Here is a 24,273-nt window from a genome sequence, read left to right on the forward strand (position 1 = left end):
TAAATAAGTGGCACGCATGTTTAAGATCCTACTTTGTCATATTTAATAGCATACTCTGCATACTATAGCTGTTGTTTGAGCAGTACGGAAAAAAAAAAAAATTCAGTTAGGAGGTATAATTGTAAAAGTATTAGTATTTATTGAACTAAAAATGCACTATGTTCATTCATTGGACGCCACTGAAATGAAGTTTAGAAAGGTTGTACAGTGAGTGCTCAGATTTTTGTGTTTTCTTTCTTGTTTCCTCACCTCCATTTCTCTTCTCCACCACCAAAAGTACTTTCTGTTATTTATCTGTAAGACTATCCAACAAATTAACTATTATCAGAGGTGTGAGGCATATTGCATTAGACAATAAGAAACACATCAAAATGATGGAGAAAAATGATTTGGCTGCTCATGCTTCCTTTCTCTCCTTCCTTGAACGCCCACTGATCCAATCTATGGGCTAATAAATGTGCTCACGACAGGGGTTTGTCAGCACACACACACATTAAGGTGGAGGTGGCAGGCAGCAATGCATGTTGTCTGATCCTTGGTGAGAGCAGTCATTTCTGCATGGTGGTTTTCATCAGCGCCAAAGACACACTCACACACACAGATAAAACCAGCTTTCCTTGTTGAGCAACAGCAATCCAAATTACACACACAAATATTGGACATGTGAGTATTTTTTGCATTTGTGTATTTGATTGAATCAATGGTTGAGAGCTGATTGCTTTCTCAGCATCCACATCACATCAGAGGGAGCCATAATGACAACCAAGAATTCCACATGGAGTGCACCAGGTTTGTGTTGATTACTGGTGATTTACTGGGTTCTTGTGGCTGTGTGTATTTGTGTTTGTTTGAGACTGTTTTCCTGTCATTCTGCCCTCTTCTATCCTGCAACTCAAACACAGTTCTTGAACTCAAAAACAGCATTGCACTTCCTGGAAACGTCCTGTATATAAATGTGTTATGATGCTGCCTTTGCAGACAGAGACATAAAGAAATCTGTCTGTGCTGGATTTGTGTGAAAGAAGTTGACAGAGATAGAGGCTTATATATGCAAGGTGCACTGCTGCATGTGGCCTACAAAGTTACTTGCACCCAGAATAATTTAGATGCATAGTTTAGTTTCTGAAGTATTCTTTTATTTGCCAGTATAGGGTAAGTTGAGTGAAAACATAAATATCTCTTTTTTTGTTTTTTTTTATTTTAGACTTGGATGTTTCTCAGCCCTGGTCCTCAAGTACCACTGCCTTGCATGTCTTAGAAATGTTCCAACTCCACCACACCTGGATTACATGAATGAACTTCTCACCAAGTTCTTTGCCAGTGTGTTAAAGAAGGGTTGCTTATAAAACATGCAGGGCAGTGGTACTTGAGGACCAAGTTTAAGAAACCTTAAATTAGATTAAATACATTCTCTGGTTAAGCTTTTGTTGCATAAAAGTATGCCGGCTTAATTTTGATGCCAAAGCCCACAACACCAGGGTATCTTTTGGCTTTAATTTTTGGATTCCTGTTATGCATTTGCAGTAGGTATACCGCAGTATGCAGCACTTATATTGGCTATCACTAATATGTAAAACTAAGAGCTGTGAGTCCTTTGCGATGGAATTTTACCAGAGTTTTAAACCTGTAGTCAGTTTGTAAAACAATGACTGTTTCTGACATACCTTGACCTACAAAGTAATTTTGTATGCATCCACCTCAAGAAAGGTACTCATTCAAAATAAACCGGTATAAACCGAATGTATCAGAAGCTGAATAAGTGAATTAAAAGGAAAACCATGATTTTTTAACGAACAAACAACTGGCATTTTCAAGTATTTAAATGAAACTGACTTTAATTCAGCATTTAAAGATATTTTTTTTACAAATGCTTAATGGACAACAGAGATAGGTTTCTTATTCATGTTGAATTTATCTTTACTTAAAAATGTTATTCTCCATAAGATGTGTCTTTCTTACTTAATAATTGGAATTGAACTTAAATTTGGACATCGATGGAAATTCATTTTTTTAAACCGCTCTTTATATATATATATATATATATATATATATATATATATATATATATATATATATATATATATATATATATATATATATATATATATAATATCTTCTATGATGCTACTACAAAGAAGCTCAGCTTTCCACAATACTTCCTGTTATTCCTCCTCACTAAAAAAAATAATCATGTTAACCAAGTCTGGTGATGTTAAAATGGACATTGAAACATTGGAGGAAAATGATTTGATGAAAGGGTGACAGCTTTCAGCAGAAATTTAATGAACGCTCATCACAGCATATACAAATATACAATTTCAATTTGATGACTTTTCCAATACCTGTTACACATTATATATAGTCCCATGGTCCGTGCCCAGTGTACTCTGTCTATACTTCTAATTACTTTTAGCTTGTAGCTGGACACAAACATGCACTCAGAGCTTTCTCTCTTTTACCAAGTGGAAGAAAAAGGAATTCGCACTCCAAAGCAGATAACAAGAGCCAATAGACATATTATGTGTGTACATGTCACTGAACAATGCACAAGTTGTGTAAAAATGTGTATCTGTTGTATTGTGTGTAGTTTTGGGTGTACATTTCTGAGCTCATTAAGTGTTGCCAGCAGACTTCAGTGACCTCTCTGTTCTTTGTCCAGTTTCTAACTACTGATGAGAACTGGAGGGGAGGCACGGAGGCTGCAGAGGCGCATGTAAATTAGGCGAAAAACAAGCAGAGAATGATTACAGAGGAGAAAACAAGGGAAGTTAATGGGCTCGAAGAACTGGAAGAGTAAAAGAGGAGAAGTAAAGTGAAAGATAAACAATAAAACTGGAAAAAATAAAATATTAGAGCGACAGAAGGGAAATATTTCTGAAGTAAAAGAAGAAAAAAAGGAGACAAACTGAGACAGGATGAAAGAAGGTTAGACTAATCTCAGGATAGATAGAAACGTACAACGATGTGAAGAATAACGAGTGAGGCACAGTGAAAAATTGACATTATTACTGCCTCATTGCCATCGCTCCTATCAGCGTCTGCTCATTTGTGTGTTTGCTTTGGCAATAAGTGCTCCTTTATTCCTCGCCAGTAAAGCACCTTTTGAAATGAACTGAAAGAAATGAATGCATAAATTTAAAATCTGCCAGCTGAGTTCTTTTTTTTTTTTTTTTTCAGCCCAAAACTCAATCTTCTTCTTTTTTTTTTTTTTTTCTTTGTTTGAGATTTGTGTGCGGCATGGCGATGGATTGGGGCTCGGCATTTCCGCTGGGATAAAAGCCATTCTGATGCGAGCTTTGTTGAGCTTTTATGAAAACTCAACCGCTACCTCATGAAGGCGTTCAATATCATAAACACATCATATTCATTTATCAACCTTGGCAAGAGAGTTCAGAATATGCATATTGAGAAATAACACGATTGAATCTACATGATCTCCATCTAGGTTGTCTTTGATTCATGTTACATTGAACAAATTTACTCTTTTGTTTATTCACCAACCTGAACCATGCAAGCTAGTCAAATGTTTCTGTAATTATTTACCATCCAATGTTAGTTGCAGCAGGACAAATGGTTGGTTTTGAGTACAGTTATCACAAGTATGGGATGATTGTCTGAGTTAATACTGGGCCTGAGAGGTCCATGCATTCTGTAAATAAAATTAGCTCTACGTGTAAATGAGCGGGTGGAGATTTCTTTAATGACATTTTGGACAAAAATGGTGTAGAAAAACATTGAACATTTTTACACTGGCTCTGATGAGCATTCAAAGGAATTTAACAACTCTATGGCTGTGTCAGAATGTCCACACTCATGCCCTATATAGCGGTCACACCGTTTTCTAGGGGTGTCCCAATGTGTACTCAAAATTTCCCATAATGCATCTTGAAAAGTACTGAGCATCAGTGGTCATTGAATGGGTCAATATAGCCCTGATACATTGCACACAGGAACTGAAAGTGGCACAAGTCACATGAACGTCAAAGCAGAAATTAAAAAAAAAAAAAAAAAAAAAAAAAAAAAAAGTTATCTATTGAATAAATATGCTATAAAGAAAGAATGAAATACAATATTTGGAAATGAAATATTTTCATGCAAGTTTGGATTGAATTTGGAATGACGTCTGGTGGTTGTCGTGGTGACACATGGTCGTCTTGTGATCTGTGGCGAATAGAAAATAGCCAGCTTCATGTCCGAATCGCCAACAGAATGATTGCTTTATAAAGTCTAGCCTCATGTAGCAGATTCGAGGTTATGGCAAGGATCCTCAATCCAGGTCCTGGAGGGCCGGTATCCTGCAGGTTTTTCATGTGTCCTGGCTGCAGCACACCTGATTCAAATCAATTTGTATTGAGCAGACGTGCAGAGCTTGTCTGAGTCTGAGTCAGGCATTTTCTAGCAAGGACACTTGGAAAACCTGCAGGACACCGGTCCTAAGGACCTGGATTGAGGATCCCTGGGTTAGGAAATAGTGTGGACATTCAGATACAGCCTATGACACAATCCTGACACAGCAGATGATGCCGTTGGAGTGAAACCAGGCTGACAACGCTATCCTGTAGTTTTATGGGTGAAGTAGAATTAATGCGTAATCGCAGTGCTGAGTATTTAGGAGTACTAGTCTGTCCATACCAGCTCAGAGTATATACTAAATGTTGAGCTGTTGGCATTTTGAATGTTCACATGGATTATAGAGTTGTCAGCTTTGTTTCATGATCTCTTCACATTTTTGCTTCTATTTGGAAGCTGGACTCAATAAATCCCTTTCTGGTTTCTCTGTTCCGAGAGACGAACCACATCATGGGAGTCTTGTCGATACGTCCCCATTAAGCTGGGGACAAAACAAAAATAACAGACACTTTACACACACGCTTAGACAGAAAACATGACACACGAAGAACAGCACAAAGGCACTAATGGCCTTACAGTGGCTTGTTTTAGACTGTGATACTCACACACACCTTCCAAACGATTTGTGGAAACACACACCTCACAATGACACAGTGGGTATAATGTTAAGATCCTCGGTCAATATGGAGCCACCGTTGTGACATTTGGAAATGGGCATCTCAGCATAAAGCCGAAGCCGTCCTCATCTCTTGTCTTTGAGCTACAGAAGAACAAAAGATACACAATGACTTCTTAAAAGAGAAATTGTTCTTGCTTTAAAGTTTGAAGAGCTTAAAGATTATGCATACAAGACACTTAAGCTCAAATCAACTCGACAGTGTCTTGTTTTCAGATAATTAAACAATATCGCTGTTTGTGAAAAATAGAATGAGGGAATTTTAACCAACATTGTTTCATATTATGAATAAATATATATTTTGTACAGATCCTTGTACAGGTCACAGCAGAGTGTTTTTTTATTCATTTGAATTTGATTAATCGAAAGATGATGATAAAGTCATTAATCATGTAAATTTTTGGATAAGTGGTCATGGTGGTGGAACTAGACGATGGTGCAGACCAGACTGTGTGTGGTGCGTTTGTGTTTTAAACAAGCATTATTGAACATTGATTTATACACTGTGGCACACCTGAATAACTGCAAATTCACCATCTATCTTGCATCCATTCTCTTCTCTGCACTCTCTCCAGTCACTAAAAGTCAGTGTAGTGTTGACTCACATCTTACAGTATCTCTTGCTCTTGTCTTTCTCTCCTTCTTTACTTCCCTTCCTTAGAAAATGTCCTGAAAAATGTTTTGTATTTTCAAATCAGACATGAGCTTTGTTCAAACCAACCAGTGTTTTTTTTTGTCTACTTGTTGGCATTTGAAGCATTGCCTTAAAGCAAACCGTTTTCAGGTTGTAAACTCATGTCATGTCGCTTTAACTAACAAGGCCAAAATCGAGATAGCTAACCATTTAGGATGAGGGTTAAGTATTCATATGCAGATCGGCAACTTAAACAACCTTACACTTTGGTGTGATTTCTTTAATTCTTTTCGGAAATGATCTCTTGCCAGTGTTAAGATATTTGTTTTATGTATCTTTGTTCTCTTGTAAGTTCTTGTAAGTCTTGTAAGTTCCAGTTCAGATCACGGTACAAAAACTGCAATGCATGTACAAAGTATTTTATTGACTGTAAACATGCATCAGTATCTGTATGTGTACCTGTGTTGATGGTGAGTGTTGCGAAACACTTAATGTCCTCCAAAAATTCTTAGACAGAACTTACGCCAGCTCCTTTTGATCAGAACCCCAGCTGCTTCAGACCAGCTGGGGGATGTTGTCCATTGAGAAAGCCCTGATTTATCCCTAAGGTGTCCACCCCACTGCCTGTTCTTGATGAGCCTCTAAATGGAAAAGCCAGTGGTCATCTTCATCAGGTGCCTGAGCTTTTCATCTGACTTCTCTTTGTGGAGGATTAATGGATCTACAATAAGCTCCAGCTGGATTTCCAAACTTATCTGATCTCACTTTGCAGAGGGAACTGATTTCAGCCTCTGGTATTCACTCTTCCTATCTGATCATTACCAAAAGGTAATGGTTGCGTGGCTCATTTCGTATATTCATATAACTTGCTGCATGGATGCATCTATCTACCCATTCATAAAATATACTTACAGTATATAAATGCAATATTTGGGTCTAGTGGCCATAAATTTATTTAAAGACTTTAGAAATTAGATTTTATTATTATTATTATTATTATTATTATTATTATTATTATTATTATTATTAGTAGTAGTAGTAGTAGTAGTAGTAGTAGTAGTAGTAGTATTGTTGTTGTTGTTGTTTTTGTGCAATTGCCAACTATATGAAGGACACTTTTTTTTTTTAAGTTGATTTACCATTTCCAGTTCTAATTAAAATCATTTCTCCATCACTGCACCCAGTTTAATCTCTTATCCCCTTTTTTGAGAGCACTAACATGACAGCCACCAGGACCTCAAATAATTTTATAACTGAGGACAACAGAAAATATGTTGATCACTTAATCTCAGGTTATCGGTTGCTTTTCTGTGAAAGGTCAGCTGTCAATCTAATTTTTTTTTTTTTTTGTTGTTGTATTATTTTGCCTTTTTAACAGGCATGTGTAGCACATTAAACCTGATCCTACAGAGAATCTGCACGACTTGTTCAAATCTGAACTTAATTAATTTTGAATCATTCTGTTTTACTCTGGTAAGACTGAGTCACTAAGACACTACATCCAACAGTAGCACTAACCATTGATGAGGCACTGATCATTTAGGTTTATGTAAAAGTGAAAAAAAAAAAACAACAAAAAAAAAAAACCTCTTCAAATGTATAAAGAAAAGTATCCAGCAAGGGAATGACAATGACCAAGGGCAAAATGGCTTGAAGAAAATGGTTATTCTTCAAAGATAAATTAGAACATGAGACCGACTGGAGGTATCAACATGCTGCACATCAGACCCTTTAAAAGGAAAGGATCGTAAAACAATCTCTTTTGTAATTCAGTCTGACTGTTAGGAATATAATTGGCTGGACGAGCAACTTTATTCATGGTGTTTTTACGACCCTCCAGCATCTCCCATTTTTTCCTCCACTCTTCCAGCCTCAGTGATGTTTTTTCTTCTGAAGATAAATTCATTCAGGCTCCCTCCCTGTCTGTTTTCATCTCATCCTTTGCTTCCAGGTCACAGCCTGTACTTCTGTCTGTCACTCGATCATTCTCAGCCAATTAGTGCCTGGCTTCAGGTGCTTAACCGCAGGCCTTGCATCAATTGGCTCATTATATTGCTGTTTAAATATGTCCCTTGTCCCCTCCAGCTTCCTGATTCAATTTGTCCCAACTATCTGTTTTACATGTTTTCTTTTAATCCTTCAAATGATCTGATCAACTTTGAGAAACAAGGTTACACACCATTTATGATAAGTTTTTTTTTTCTGTTGTTTTTTATATTCTTCAACCTTTATTTCTTTCCTTATTTTATATTTCTTTTTCTTTTGTCACTCTCTCTTTCTCTACCTCAAGACCCCGCCTTCTTCTCTGACCCCTTCTGTCTGCAGATTGTCACAACTCAATTGTCCCTTCCCTGCCTGTAGGCACCAATGGTATTAATAAAGTTGGATTCGAATAGATTTCCTTTCTGCTCTACTTCAAATTACATTACAGCGTAGTTTTGGCTCTGAGCATTCTTCTTCCTGTGGCTTTTCAAGTCATGCTATCCATTCATTTGGAATGTGTCCTGCTGAAGGATTGCAGCTCTAACCATAGAAGATGCTGCAGTACTCCTATCCTTCCACAGCTGTAGTAGGATATAATGCTTTCTTTGACTTTACACTAAATCAATAAAACACTTAATTCTAAGCCATCTAGTTAGATTAGGTAAGAGGTCGGCTTGTGTACTTATACCAGGGTTTTCATAGATTGCTAAGCAACATGTACAATTTAAGTCATTTGAGACAGATTGTTAAATATTTCTGTTGTCACGTTAAAAATGGAACAACGAACTGTAGAATTGAAGTCTCAAATAACAAAATGGCAAAATAATAATAAAAAAAAGATAAAAACTATTTTTAATAGTTTTTCCCAACTTTCATGACTCTGAATATTTTGTCTGATGGCAGAAGCTGGAAGAATCGAAAACCTGGATGTAATTGGTGGTAGCCTAGTGATATCAGAGGTGGGCTTTGCTCTGAAGAACTGTGGTCATCTTCCAGTAAAGGGAACAGAGGTGTACCACTATGGGCCCTTGAACCAGACCCTTACCTCCCACAACATCGAAGGGCACTGAAGTACATCCGGCAGTGGGTGAAACGTAGAGCCGAATTGCCCAGGGTTGTTATTCCAGTGTGAGTAAGTTGCTGTAGACTGGTGGCTGTGGTGAAGCGACTGCTGGCATCACTTTAAAGTGGGCAATGAAGAGGTTTATCTCCTATGCCAGCGGTGCGCCCTTAGCATGAGGAATTACGGAATTTGCAACTGGCCACGTGCTTGACACCCTGCTACATTTGCTGTTAGTCCCCAGGTGGTCCTCTGTCTTCACCCCGCATGTTGCTTTGACATCTCAGATGTCTCTTCTTAGGATTGCCCTGGCAGAGCTGGCAGTCCCCCATCATCTGGCCTGCAAGCACTGTTTCTGTCTTTCAATTGATTTTGAATTTTCCTGGTAATGTAAGATTTCCAGTTTGGATAAATCCTTACACATTTATCCCTGATGACATCTGAATAGAACCTGATGAAGTCCAGAGCTGCTGTGGTGTAGTCCTCCAGGATTGATGTATAGTCAGACTGGCCAAAGTGCACCAGGAGTTTACACCAATAGTCCTGCCCGCTAATCATACAAACGTTGTCCACCATTTTTCCTTTCCCTGGTAGCAGACTTTTTTTTGTTGTTCTAGGAGAGAACTGCTTTCACATCCACATAGTAATAGTCCTCAGATACTGCATGATACAAGACAGTCTGTTTACTCCTGATGGGATCCTGTTATAGCCCCAGGGCCAGGGCAGCATTAGCATCTGATACTGTAGACACTACAGTTATTATCATGACAGTTAGCTCATGGGAGACACATGTTTACATTTAACTGCCATAAACTCCCCCTCTGGAGAGCCGAGCTTTAGAAACTGTGGTGGAATTTGTACACCAGTTGTCATGGACAGAAATGCCCCGATCTCTGTTCTCACCCGAGTTCTACGTTTCGTCTTTGCACTAGCTGTGTAGCCACTAGCTGAATATATGTGTCGGGTGCAAGTGGATCATCTACGGATCAGAAGAGCACAACAGTTGCTGAAGATTTTACTCTTGAATTCTTAAGTTTCCACCTATCCAGTTTAGTATTCACAGACAGCACATTTTTGAGAAAAAAAATCAATGCTTGGGAGTGGTTGGTGGTGTGGCTACCTTCTTAGCTTTGCTAGCACACCACTTAAGCACCACCTCTTTTGTTTACAGTCCCAAACTAGCTTAGCTGAAATAAAGCAGTTCCCACATAATCATGCTGTAGATCAGCGGTGGCCTACTCCAGTCCTCAAAAGCCACAGTCTTGCAAGTCTTAGGTGTTTACCTGCTGCACCACACCTGACTCATATCAATTGGTAATCAGCAGACTTACGAAGAGCTTGATGTCAAGCTTTGCACAAGACTTCTAATTAAGTCTGAAATATGTCAGGTGTATTGCAGCAAGGAAGCTCCTACCACTTGCAGGACTTTAGCTCTCAAGGACTGGAGTTGGCCACCTCTGCTGTACATCGTAGGTCTCAAACATCTGGCCCATGATCATTCATAACTGCACAGGCTATTCACTAAAAACTGTGGTAAAATCCCATTTTAAATTAAATGAGAAGTGCAATGTTGGATGTTGTTTATAACACCAGAGCTACTGCATCCTAAAATAGAAACACTAAAATGTCCTTCCTCTTGGTTAATGCTTGAATGTTCAACTAAAGTGACGTTCTATAAAAGCGGCCATATTGATTGTATCCTACCAGATAGCTTAATAATAAGATAAGCACATACAGATACTGTATGCTTGGGGACTTGTTTACAACTTTCTGTGGCTTTGAGCAACATTTTTTCCTTTTTTGTTTTCGTATTAAAAGTGAAGATTTTAAAGCAATGCTTCATAAAACCTTCGCTTTGAACATTTATACTGTTAAATTTCTCCAGCAACTCAGTGACTATTCTTATTGGGCTGAAATGTCCATCTTAAAATCACTTGTTTACACTTTGCTGCATGGACACAGGTCTCAATACCTTAATATAATATATGAAATGTACCATACAATTAAACTTTTCAAGCCTTCTCAGGCTTGGAACATTTCATAACTTCATCAAACCTTAATTTTCAAGGGTCTTTTCTCCAGAGCTAAAGAAGCAGTTCCTTTAATTCACATTTTCGAAGTAACGTTAACTCTCAGTAGTTGATTCCATGCTGAGATCTGTGATTAAAATCCACTAAAAGACATCTGCTACCAATCAATTTAATCCAATCTATTCAGCTATGGGATGCCGCTTTGTCTGCTGATGCTTTCTTGATGTGTTCCAGTTTTTCTGCTAGCATCTGCTTATTATAGCTACATCTGACAGGACATGTATATACAGCAAGACATTTATAATATTTTTATTCTCTGACAAGAGGAAGTATTAAAGAATGTGCGTGGGCAATGAGCCAGTTTAATGAACCTTAAAGCTGTCATGATTAAAAGGCTGATAACTTGATGATGCTGTCGAGGTACTCCAGTAATGAAGCATTAAATACTTCAGTTCCCTTTTTAATAATGAAGTGAACCTTAGAAAGTTCTGGAAAGGGTCAATGAAGACAGTATGCAGCATGAGCCATTCTGTTTTCATGCAAGGGGTCTTGTGTTATTTATATAAAAGGTCAATCCAGTACAGCCACACACAAATGCAAAATCCAACTTAGATTAAAGAGGAGAGAAAACCTTCATGACGGTATGTTTTCATCCTGGGGTCATCTTTATGGGGGAACTCATTTGTGTGTGTGTGCGTGTGTGTGGAGGTTCAGTTGTTATTGCTCTGAAGTAGGGGTGTAGATAAAAAGTGCAGCCTGTGCAACATATCAACAGTCACACAGCTAATGCTGAAGATAGAGTGAAAGCCTCAGGTATGTGTGTGTGTGTGTGTGTGCATATGAGTTGTGTAGAAAGGAGTTGCTTCGGATTTCTGGAATTAATTTAGTTTCAAGCCTTTGGCCTTTACATTTCCAGTAAAAAAAGTATTTGCCCCTAAAATTTTGCATGTGCACAAATACACACACATAAACAGCATATATAAAATCAGACATACAAACACATTCAGGTACAGCCTTCAACCAAATGTTGTCCTTACTGTGCTTCTCCCAGAGGGATGCTTGAGGTTTTTTTTTTCTTCCTTTTTTTGATGCTGACTCGTCTTTTATTCATACGTTTTATGTTTTTACCTTCTGGGTCTTTGTGTAAAACAGAAACATTAATCAAAAACACAAAAAAATGAGAGAGAGCATCTTTAGCATGAGAGGCTGAAGACAGAAAAGAGCAACAAAGCTGTATTGTCAAAATTATGGGCACACCACTTCAATTTTTTAAATTCCGTTGTTTCAAGATGGTTCCACAAGACATATACGAGTGCGTTGAAGTTGAAGAAACAAACAAAATATATATATATATTAGGATAAATGAGCAGTCACTGCAAGCCAGACTTTCTCATTCTACATCTGGATTTTACCTTAACAAGAAGGATAGTAAAAAAAAAAATCCCATACACCCACTCCTAAACCTTGTGAAATGCATTCCTAGAGTAGTTAAAGCTGTTTTTGTAAAAGGTGGGCCAACTCCATATATGGATTAACAATGGGATGTCCCAGGTCTCCCAACGCTTTTGGCAATATAATATATAAACTTTTTGCCCCAAGAGAGAGTCAGACAGCTGTAAATACAGTTGTATCTCATCTTGGCCAATTCATTGTGTCCCTCTGCTTGTAGCAGCAGAAGATGAGAGCAGAGAAATTGATTTATTAACTAAAGTTTAAGTCACTTTGCTATGACGAGAGGCAATATGTACTTAAGCTTTCTGAAATCTGTCTTTCTCCAGTTAATCTCTGCATCACAAATGAGAACTCTCAATGCCTAAATGACAGCAAATTGAGAGTTTTACTACTTTAAAGTTCCATGGATTTTAAAAGTGCAGTACATTTTGTTTTGTGATTATTCTCTGCTGTCACTGACATCTATGGTAGAAAACTTGTTGAAAATATATTTTAGGACTCTCAGTCGCCAATAAATATAGCAATATCTTGTGTTGCCGACATGAATTCTGGGTCTCCTGCTGTGCGTCCTTACAGCTTAGACTTTGATTGATTCTGTGTTGAATTATGTGATTGATTGTTTCTGCAATTGTAAAGGATCAGCTCCACTCAAAATTAAGCATACATGGATCCAGCCTTAGTGCCACAGAGCAAAGGCATATAGCATGATAAAACAAAAGGGAAAGACCAAGGAGGGCTGAAGAAGGACCGACTAAAGAGAAGACAAAAAGAAAAATGACCACGAGGAAATTAGAAATAAAACAGAAAATGGAAAAGGAATAAGACAATAAGAAATGGAGCAAGAGAACATGAAGAGGAAATCGAGGGTGGAAGAAGGCAGCAAGATTGATTTCTGCTCCTCCTCTTCCTCTCCCCTACTCTTCTCCCTGGAACGACTCCCTAAAGTCTTTGGATTAATGGCCCCATTTCTGCTGCTCATTCATCAGATTCAGGAAAACATCCCAAAACACAAAACCTCGCTAGACTCTTGCCTGAACTAGATATCTACCTGCAAAAACATCCAATAGGCTCTTAAGTACTTTCAAAGACAGGCAAAACAACTTTGTCTCTACCTGAGGCGAAACTAGCAGGGAATTCGCGCCGTCCATGGCACAAATGCTTGTTAGATAGGACACTAAAGATCAGCTGTGTGTTGTGGAAAAGTTGAAGGAAAGTCGATCCCTGTGCTAAAAGGCTTTGGTTTGTTTATGATACACAGTGTATCTTACAATGCAAGACATGCTGGGGAAATCAACTTCAATTTCCATCTTTGGCATCTTTTATAGAAAATTATTGCTCTTGGTTATAGTTAAGCATAGACTATGTTTAGGCAAAAGAAGGACTTAGTTAGACTTAGAAAAAGACAAGGATGGGCATTACGCTCCATGAAAACTCCAGAAATCAGTGTTTGTTCTTCTTTTTGAACAAAGAACAAATATAAAATTTGGCTTACTGCAAAGCCTGGTGGCCTTATTTAGCCTATGTTGTCCTTGTAATATCAAAGACTGCTCATCTGGTCTGCCTCGCGGAGAGGGAGTTAATATCTGGCTTCAGCATGCCTCACTGTTTGGCCCGGTCACATTGTGCACCAGCTGTGCCATCAACTCTGCCCTTTCACAGCTTGCGATAGCTAACATGCCAACCTTTGACCAGTCCTGATTAATGAGGCTACAAGCAACGTTCACTGCTGAGGCTGTATTCCCACAGAGAGTTACAATGGTTCTATGCATGTGTATTTCCCCCCCATCCGTCAAGAGGTACAATTTCTCTATTCATGCTACTCTAAAGACCTTCATCCTCCTCCAGCTCATCCATACACGTAATTGGCCATAAAGTTGTTTGCCCAGACTTTTTATCGGCTATTTGTTTACACGTTTGCCAGTTTTTTACTTGGTTTTATCAGTCACTGATAAACGGTGGGGTTCCGGAAGGTCTCCAGCAGACTCGAAGAAGCAAGTGAAATGAATGGAGGAAAAGAATTAAGGTGTGGGTGTGTGTGGGGAAAGAGGAGGAAGAAAGTAAATCAAATGGATGATGGAGCAAATCTGGCATTTGTCATGACCAAGGTCGGCCTGAGAGACACCGTCATCAACCTAACGATGTAAACAAAGTTATAATTCAAATGACCTTTCTGGCTCTGCTCCTCCCAGTTCCATCTCTCTCAGCATCTCTCCGTATTACTCTCCAATCCTCGACAGCTTTTTTTTTTCTTTTTCTCCTTATTTTTGTAGCTTTCAACAAACATTCTGCTGGACTACATGTGCCGATGCCTCTGGACACAAAGATTTTTAAGATGACCTTTGATTTGATTAGTAAGAAAAAAAAATCTATAAATATTGGAAATGTGTTCCAAAATGGCCGAGTTACATGACGGTTTGAGTTTCAGTAATTGGATCAAGTGCTAGATGAAACTAATGTCAAGCATCATGTTTAGAGTTTTGACTTCTTGGTTCTTTGTCCTTTTCTTAATGATGCTAAAAAGCCATCTGTTTGATATGGGTTCATCTTATTATTATCTGGATTAACTGAAAGATTAGTTTCTTTACATCCAGCGAAAAGTAATCTCGGACAACATGCAGTGGGAAATTTCAACCCTGATGGCGTGCAGCTATAACTGCGCATGCATAGGAGTTTAAATTAATGTTATCGTAGTCAAAGTAGACTTCTTTTTCACTCTATGCTGAAAAAGTAGCCAAACTAAAATGAACTATTAGGAATACTTGATAAGCTCTTGGTTGACCACCAGATAGCATTTCTTTGCAGAAGGCTGGACATATGTAGGGTTTGCGGAACATAACAAACATGCTCAATGTCGCTGCACTGAGAGGACCTATGATGTATTTCAGACACTCAGATATTCAAGAAAAATTTATTACATTTTTACAGGTGTATCACTAAAGCAGGTACAATTAGAGGTTTGTTCACATTTCTCCGGATGAGTTTACTTCTGAAGAGAGAACTTCATTCAGAAAGAAATATCTATGTGTGTGTGTTTATATTAAATGCCTGTTATGGCGTTAATATTTTTGCATTTATTCATCAAATTCAGTTCATTAAACACCAGTTCTTCCATTTAGTGTTTGTGATATATCTTGAAACTGATAAATAGTAAGATGCATGATAAAAACCTGCATGTTACTATTTTGCCTAATATCTATATTATATGTTTCTGTAAGTTTTTTGGAGTTTGTATTCTGACTTTAGACTCCCTGGGGTGTTTGATGAGTTACATGACGGTTTGAGTTTCAGTAATTGGATCAAGTGCTAGATGAAACTAATGTCAAGTATCATGTTTAGAGTTTTGACTTCTTGGTTCTTTGTCCTTTTCTTAATGATGCTAAAGAGCCATCTGGTTGATAGGGGTTCATCTTATTATTATCTGGATTAACTGAAAGATTAGTTTCTTTACTAGGTATTGGGCATCACATTTATTAGCCAACAAGTCAGGAAGTTGCTGACTTCATCCGTCAGCGGATTAATACTTAATATGCTTAGTGCATTCTCTTAACCATCAAACACCCCAAGGAGTCTAAAGTCAGAATACAAACTCCAAAAAACTTACAGAAAAAACAGCACAAAATGAAAACACTCATTTGCAGAGATTTAAACTCCAATTTTTAATCCTGAGACTGCATTGCAACTTTGTTCTTGTTTCCCTTACGCTCTTCTCGTATTCAGATTTGTTTTCCTTTTTTTTCTTTTGTTCCCCCTCCCAGTTTTTGTTTTTTTCTAAGTGTATGCAACAGTTCTTAAAGTCTGTCCTGGGTCACAAAAAACAAAGACTTGGGCAACAGATGGTAAACCTCCCGCAGAGCTATGAACCTCAGTGACTCACTCTGGGATTAAATGCATAGACAGAAGAGACTGAGACAGAATAAAACCATAAAAAAGAACAAAAGAAAAAGAAAAAAAAAGAAAAAAAACAAATAAACAACAAAATACAACATATAAAAATAAAAGAATAGAAAAAACCTTGTGTAAGATATTTGTATATGGCTAAATAAAGTGTGAGTGTATCAAAGAAATCTGGCTCTGATAAACTGGTGAAGCTGAACAATTCATGGACTTATTTCACGAGAATCCTAAATCTTCTTTTACCAGCTAGAAAAATGTGCACAGCATCATGCACACACGCCAACAACAGAAACATTTGTCTCAGATGGCTTATCCAGGATCCCATCGTCTAATCTTGTCCTATTAGGCTCATCTTACATTTTCAGTAAGTAGCTTGTCAGGAAAATCTCATAATACGCTCAGTTGCATTCATACAGTTTTGGGCTTTAAAACAACAGTAAAGTTTCCTCTAAAATTTCATTTTGAATAATAAGTTGTTTGCAATTCTCAAAATGAAATTAACTTCAAGATTGAATAGTGTCTGATATGGATTTTATGGTTTTTTTTTGGTTTTTTTTCATGGATTTTCACCTCTGCGGCACCATTGTGTTGGAAAATTGTAGAATACATGCATAGAATTAAAACTCACCTCAGAAAACTTAAAATGACATAAACGCAGTACAATAATTGAATAATCATATTGTGGAATACATAATAAGACCTAAAACAGTGATAAAAACAAAATGTTTGCAAAATGATAAGAAAAATAATAATTGAGAACAGAATAAAGTTAGTTTCAACTGTAAGAGGCGAATATCTTTACAAATATCAGGAGAAGTCCGGTGTGGTTCTTATTCTGTTCTTGGAAAAAAGTCCTTATAAATCAGCTATACTTTTAGCAGAGTTTTTCATCCAGCAATTAATCAGACATCACAGAAAAGAACCAGAAGTCACTTTCCAATGCAAGAGCTGTGTTTCCTTTTTTTTAATGCTTATTTTATTTATTTATTTTTTTTCTGGATTTGGAGATCACCCTCATTGTGACTAAAGTTTTCACCCTGAGTTCAGTTGATTCAGCTTTTCTAATTATGCAGTGACCTGTTTTGGTTGCCATCGTTATCTGATGGAAACTAATTAGGCAGACAGGAAGATGGGTTTCAACAAGCTTGTTAGAGTGCAGTCAGTCATGGTACACAAACCCTGAGATGAGAACCCAACATATGGCTGCTGTTTGGTGTGTGTGTGTGTGTGTGTGTGTGTGTGTGTGTGTGCCTCCGTGTTTGTGGATGCAAGTGGGACACAGTTTGTGTATTGCTGTTGTGCAAACACGTTTTAGCTTATTTGTGTGTGTGTTTTTCTTCTATGACATATTTTGGAAATTACTCTATTTAGTTTTGGGAAACTATAAAATCATTTCAACCTCCAAGTAAAGATGGCAAACGTTACTTTGTTAGTGTGCTCTGTACGTGGTCAGCATTTTATTGCCTTTTTTGGTTACTTTAAAGCTTCTTAATCAATATAACTAATTATTTGGGGAATTAGGGGGAACATTGGGAGGTGCAGCACTGAGTTGATGGGTTAGACGGACTATCCCGTAACTTAGAGTTCAGACATTTAAGCCAACAAAATCTCCTTCTGATCACAGTGTAGTCGCTTGTTTATCCAGATTAAGCTAAGCTATGTTTCCATTCAATCAGGGGATGAACAATCTTTTCTCGCAGGGTGCTGCTTATCCTCCAGCTCTGACGAGGAACTTATGTTTCTGTCATTCTCTTTGTCAATCAGATCCAGTCCACGGCCCCCAAAATGTCAATGTGGTGGATGTGAGAGCCCGCCAGCTGACAATACAGTGGGAAACTTTTGGTTACGCAGTGACACGCTGCCACAGCTACAATTTGACGGTAAGGATTCTGTTTTCAACACTGCATCAAATCATAAGCCCAGAAACACAAGAAAGTCTTTTAAAAGGCAATGTAAAACTCATGTCTGATACTTATTTTTGCTCGCTTGCAATTTTTTTTGTGAGTTTTGATGAAGGAAAAGCAATCGAACTTGAGTTGAGATTGAACTTTTCACTTCTTGTTCAGATGGTAGATGACCACTACTTGATTCCAAAGGGTACATTCAAATCAGGATAATCCACTAGAATCGGTCCAATTGGGGACTCAGTTGTAGGGGGGGTGTATCCACTCACACAGAGATCTTGTTCACATTGCACTTTGGTCAAACGAGCCAAATCATTAGAATACAATATCCCCATCCCCACCAAAGGTGGTGCTGCAGTACTATTTAGTAAAAGAAAGGACAAGACCCTTGTGACGAAGAAAAGTCTGTTTCCTCCACTTGTCACCTAAACATGGAGCAAAAAACTGCTGCTGTTTTTGGGGTTTTATTTTGTCTCATGCAATTGGACTGCAGAAACACACTGCAACAATGGGCACAGTATGAACACCAGATGAGACAGAGGACACTAATGCCATTGCTACCCACAATGCAATGCCAAATGCAGAAAGTGACATTTTATTTTTTATTTTATTTTTTTAATAGTCCACTTCCTGTATTTGGTCCGCTTGAAATAGAACAAGACCTTTCTTTGTAGGCAAACCGAGTCCACTTCTTTGATCTAAACCAGAATTTCTTTGGTGCATTCATATTTCCCTAAACGAAGTGGACTTTCCAAGCAAACAGACTAGGATTCAACTCAAAAGGCGTATGTGAGTGCGCCCTTAAATAAAACCAGAACCTCATATCAACAAAACATAAGTCAACAGCCAAGCGGAGGAAATGTGACTTGGCCTAATTTTTTTTTTACAACAACGATTAAGTTAAATACAAGAGCAATAATACAGGCTCCTAATCCAGGCTGGGCATTGAGGGCAGAAAAGAAAGGGGGAAACAAGTATGTGAATATGGAATGGATTTCATATGCCACCATTATCCTAACAGCTTCATGATGTCTGATTCATTCCTCCTTGATGGTTTTGGTACCTCAGATGAGCAACATGTATGCACATTTTTAAAACAGAAATCCTGCTCTTGCTGGAAACAGGAGAGTTTTGGTTTCCTCCAATATTCTGAAACAATTTTGAGAAGTGGTCGATGCATTGCACCAGCTGGTGAGGCTTGTAGTTTTCATAATTTTTCAACTGAAATCCACCTTTAATATTCAGATTTTGTCTGTGTACAAGGTTTGTCTAAGATTACATCCATTCTAATATTAGTGCACACTTGTGTTCAACACTTCCTTTTCTGGACATGTATTATATTGGTATTGAAATGAATAACCAACCAGCCGTACTGAGAGAGTTTGAATTTGAAATCAAAGCTTGTTTTTCTAAGCAGCTGAAGTAAACCATTATGCTTCTTCCTTTTTCCAGGTACAATACCAGTATGTGTTCAACCAGCAAGAGTTTGCAGCTGAAGAGTTGATCCAGACGTCGTCACATTACACTCTGAGAGGACTGAGGCCGTTTGTCACAGTCAGGCTGCGACTCGTTCTGGCCAATCCTGAGGGGAGCAAGGAGAGTGAGGAGATAGTCAAACAGACGGAGGAGGACGGTGAGTGAAATGTAGATGTCTTCGTAAAGTTCTGATCAATTGGTTTTTTGGTGAAATTTGGAGAATAAAAAATAAAGCCTAACTGGATTTGCTAATGCGATGAATGTTGGAAAACTTCGGCGAAGCTTCTAGATCAGAGACTTAAGTTCTGACACATTTGTACATTCACAGCTTCTCTGACAACATTTAGTTTTTCCTCCTGAGACATTTTGAGTGAAGGCTTGAAGTATGAAGTAGCGCCTTGTGATTGAAACATTGGTCCCAAATTAAACCTTTTCAATTTGGAAATTTGCTTTTTGGACATTTTTCTCAATTCACTTTAATTCAACTTTATTAATATAGCGTCAAATCACGGCAATGTCATCTCAAGACGTTTTACAGACAGAAAAAAAAAAAAAAAAAAAAGACATAATGAAAGCCAATTCATAATAGCCTATATAAGGAAACCATCAATCTCCCATCCTGGTGACAGTGGGAAGGAAAAAATTCCCTTTTAACAGGAAGAAAACCTCCGGCAGAACCCGGCTCAAGGACAGGCAGCCATCTGCCTCTGCTGTGTGTGTGTGTGTGTGTGTGTGTGTGTGGGGGGGGGGGGGGGCATGCACACTGTCTTCCTGTGTTCCAAGAGGCAGGAACAATGGTACACAGGGCACTAACTAAACACAACAGATCTGCAAACCAAACTGAAACAAAGGGCCACAAATACCTAGAAACCAAACAAGAAACAGGTGTGGTGAATTAACCTGACAAGACCAGGTGGAAACTATGAACAGAAACAAAAGGCTGCACAGGAAACAAGGAGACTGAGCAGGAAACTACAGAACAAAAGAGGAAACCAAAACTGAGAAAACTTCAGCAAAGACACATCATTACATCATTATATATAGGAAATTGCAGGTATAAACCTGAACTGGTCTAATGCCAAAAAATTCACTAAACATCCCAGCAAGAGAAGGTACGGTACATACTGACTTACATTATAAGTGTCTTAGGTTGGACTGCACTGCAGCACTTCAGATTATTTTAAAACAACCACTTTTAAAACTCCTGCTTCCTTTCCAGAGGGCTCAGTGTCACACTGATTCCGAACAGAGTGTATGCCCTATCTACAGCTACTAATAATTCATTGATGCCGAACATTTCTCTCAACAGCATGCCTGTGATAAACTGGGAAAGCTCAACGCCATTAGAGCAGCGCCTGATAAGCAGGATAAAAGCATCGTTCTAATGATGCCAAACCTCTCATCTCCTTCACAGCCTCCTCAGGGCTCACTGTTCTTCTGTTGATCTCACAACTAATATCCTCTGAATTTAGCTTCTGGGGAACATCATATCTAGGCATTTTAAATTCCTACTTTCGCTAACAGAACACACACATAGTGTGCATTACATGAGCTTCTTTTTGTAAAAAAAAAAAAAAAATAAATAAAACAACTGGGGAGTGGAAATGCCTTTGGGGGTTTGTGTGTGTTGGTGGGGTGGAAAACGGCCCTAATTGTTTTATTCTTAATCGTTTTTTATTTAACCATCGTTAATCTCCAGGTTGTAATTCAGTAATTAGGGAACAGAACAGCGATTGTTCAAATGGAGGCTAATTGCTGTTTGAGCGGTAATGGCTTTATAGAACTGGGACTCCCGCAAATAAAACTGCATCTCTGTCTTTCACACATGCATGTAAGGCTTTTTCCATGACTTTCTAATCTTGCTGATTACACAGAAATTAACTTTAACATATGTTTGGGGGCAAAATGAAGGATTAGCAATTAGAAAATGAAATTATTTTACCTCTACTCAGTCCCTTGTCTTCCCTGCTTTATAATAGTAATCTCTGGATAAGAGCCTTTCCGGTTTTAATCAAGTCCTACTGCATTGTTGCACAGTTGAGATTTACATATTAACATACACACGCATACACCCCCACACACCCACCCACACACACACAAGAACAGAGTCAATTCCACCATGGTAAGTCATGGAAGCTCTGGCTAGTATACCGGGAGGCATCAAGCCTTCTTAATTTGCCATGTTTCTTTTCTTGCAGAAAATCCTGCTTTAGCCTCTTCCTGCTTACTAGTAATAATGTCCCTGTTCTTCATTCTGTGAAAGACGAATCAGTAACTGCTTCATGGAAAGTCAAATTGAATGGTGTCAGAATTGATGGAGAAGTTTCTTAAAAGAGGGATAAAAATTAATAATTTTAGATAATCAGTTTATAAATATAATATTAAATATTAATGTTGCTGTGTCTGCTCATTGCTTTCAGTGATGGTCACAGTAGGGATTGTCGTTGTTGATACATTCACATCATCTAGAAGATTTTCTGTTTGTAATTCACTAATTCATGCTCGCCAGTGAGAGGGTTGAGTCTGCTGGCTATCATCTTAGCCATGATCCTATCTTTAAAGTCAGTAACTCTCTCATTTATCTCTATTGTCATTGGGGCTTTATACCCAGTCTATAGGAGGTAGTTGGCTTTCTGATCTAGCATCCCAGCTCCCCTTAGCCACTAGGGTTACAAGACACCCAAGAAGATAAAAGAAAAACAAAAAACACCCACATTATAACTACAATAATTATACATAGAGATGCAACATCTGTAGGCTGAAACTGTTTCATTTTTATCAAAACACTAGAACAAAAATTAACAATGGGTCAAAATTGACACTATATGTCAAAATGTGAGTCATAATAGTGGTTCTGTGTTAAATTCTGAGGAAAAACTTCATATATGTAGGTTTGACTCACAGTTATCTAAAATCGGACTATTGCTGCTTTGTTATATTTGTATCACAACAGACTATACAGCAGTGACTACATCTGTAAAGTGCATTGAGATGACTTTGATTTAGAATTGGTGCTACACAAACAAAGCTGATTTGAATAAGATAAACATGATCTGCACATATTGGACACAACCAACTCATTAAATCAACAATGACACACACTTGTCAAGCAAGAGAAGATAACATAACATATTTAAGCTCATAAGACTAGAACTATAAATATTACAGCAATTATAGTAGTTAAAATAAAGAAAACCTATTCAAACAAAACAAATTGAAGTCCTCAAGAACCCCTTGCTCTTCATTGAACTGAAACTATAAACTGAAACCATACTGAGTATTTCTGCTCCCACAGTCATTTTTGAGTTAACTGAGAGAATATAGTTTTAAAATGCTTTGTTTTGAATGGCTTTTCCCCTCCTTTTATTCATTTCAGTCCCACTGGGTTGACCAAATAGCCATATAATTGTCCATTCAAAGTACCCTAAGCGTGTCTGCATAAGCTCAGATGGATTTTACAAACCCCAAAATAATTGTAAATTGTAAGTTTTTATAGTTTATTAATGAGCAATGATTCTCTTAACATAAAATAACAACAACCATCAAATAAATCACACTAATGCTTACATCCTTCTTTGCTGACTTGTAGTTCTCCTCTGTGTGGGCATTTCTTGGAATGGTACCACCACCAACTGTCAATCAGCAGATTAGCCTGAAACCATCTGCACAGACGTTCACTGTGTACCTGCTGTCTATGCACATCCTCCTGTTTACCACAAGGAAAGAAGGAATGCACTCCTAATAACACTGCTTCATTACGCTGCCTGATTTACAGTCAGTGAAATGCTAACTGAGCACACTTGGATACCTTACTGATTAAACAAAGCCTGGTGGTCTATTAATACAATAGTGCAAAAAGGGTGTGTAATTTAGAATAAATTAGGAAAGAAAGACTCTGACACAATGGTGTTTTTGTGTTTACAGTATACAGTGCACATACTGTACACATAGATCATAGTGGCTTAAGTTGTTTTCATCTCTCAGGCTAAATATCCTGTCATGCTTAAATACTTCTCAAAGATAAACAGATAGATATAGAGAAATATTAAATACACTGATCTTAAATCCCTGTGTTTATGTCTTTGAGCCGTGCAGTTAGAAATAAATGATCCCCTCAAATAGGACAGTCACAATCACTAAGATGTAATTGTCCTTTTTATCATCCATTTGCCTGCTCTTTTCTTTCAACTGCAGGAAAACAGAAAACATTTGGAAACCATTTGCAGTGAAATGTAGTTAAATTGTTAAGATGTGAATGTTTCACTTCTGAAATTCTGAACCATCTCAAATTAAAAGAACTTAAACCAGCCTGTCCAGTAATCCTAATATCACCATGTGAAATTTAATCCTGTAGCTAATTCCTGCTGGCTTCATTCCTCTAAAGATGTGTGGGGTTTTTTTTTTGTTTTTTTTTTTCCAGAGAAGATTAACTTCTGATTACGAGGAAGCCCGGAAGATGAAAAATTACCAAAAAATATTGCTTCACTATTGATTATTTTTTTCATCTGTCAACATAAAAACAAAGCAGGTGGCTTACCTCTAAATAAGATTTACAAGTGAGAAAAATATTCATATAAAATATGTGAGTAAACACAAAAGCATGCATGTGCCACACACAAACACACACACACACATATATATATATATATATATATATATATATATATATATATATATATATATATATATATATATATATATCTATAAATAAATATATATATATATATATATATATATATATATATATATATATATATATATATATATATATATATATATATATATATATATATATATATACATATGTTCATGTA

General features: G+C 37.5%; 1 protein-coding gene across 1 annotated transcript in view; it reads left to right on the plus strand.

Moving 5' to 3' along the window:
* ptprt (protein tyrosine phosphatase receptor type T) overlaps nt 1-24,273 on the plus strand; it is a 251,571-nt gene that overhangs the window by 48,005 nt on the left and 179,293 nt on the right. Inside the window, exons 7-8 of the mRNA XM_079241579.1 lie at nt 17,844-17,959; nt 19,436-19,616. Coding sequence (XP_079097705.1) covers nt 17,844-17,959; nt 19,436-19,616 — 297 coding nt within the window. The remainder of the gene's footprint in view (nt 1-17,843; nt 17,960-19,435; nt 19,617-24,273) is intronic.

Source organism: Telmatherina bonti (genome assembly GCF_933228915.1).
Source record: "Telmatherina bonti genome assembly, chromosome: 6".
NCBI lineage: Eukaryota > Metazoa > Chordata > Actinopteri > Atheriniformes > Telmatherinidae > Telmatherina > Telmatherina bonti.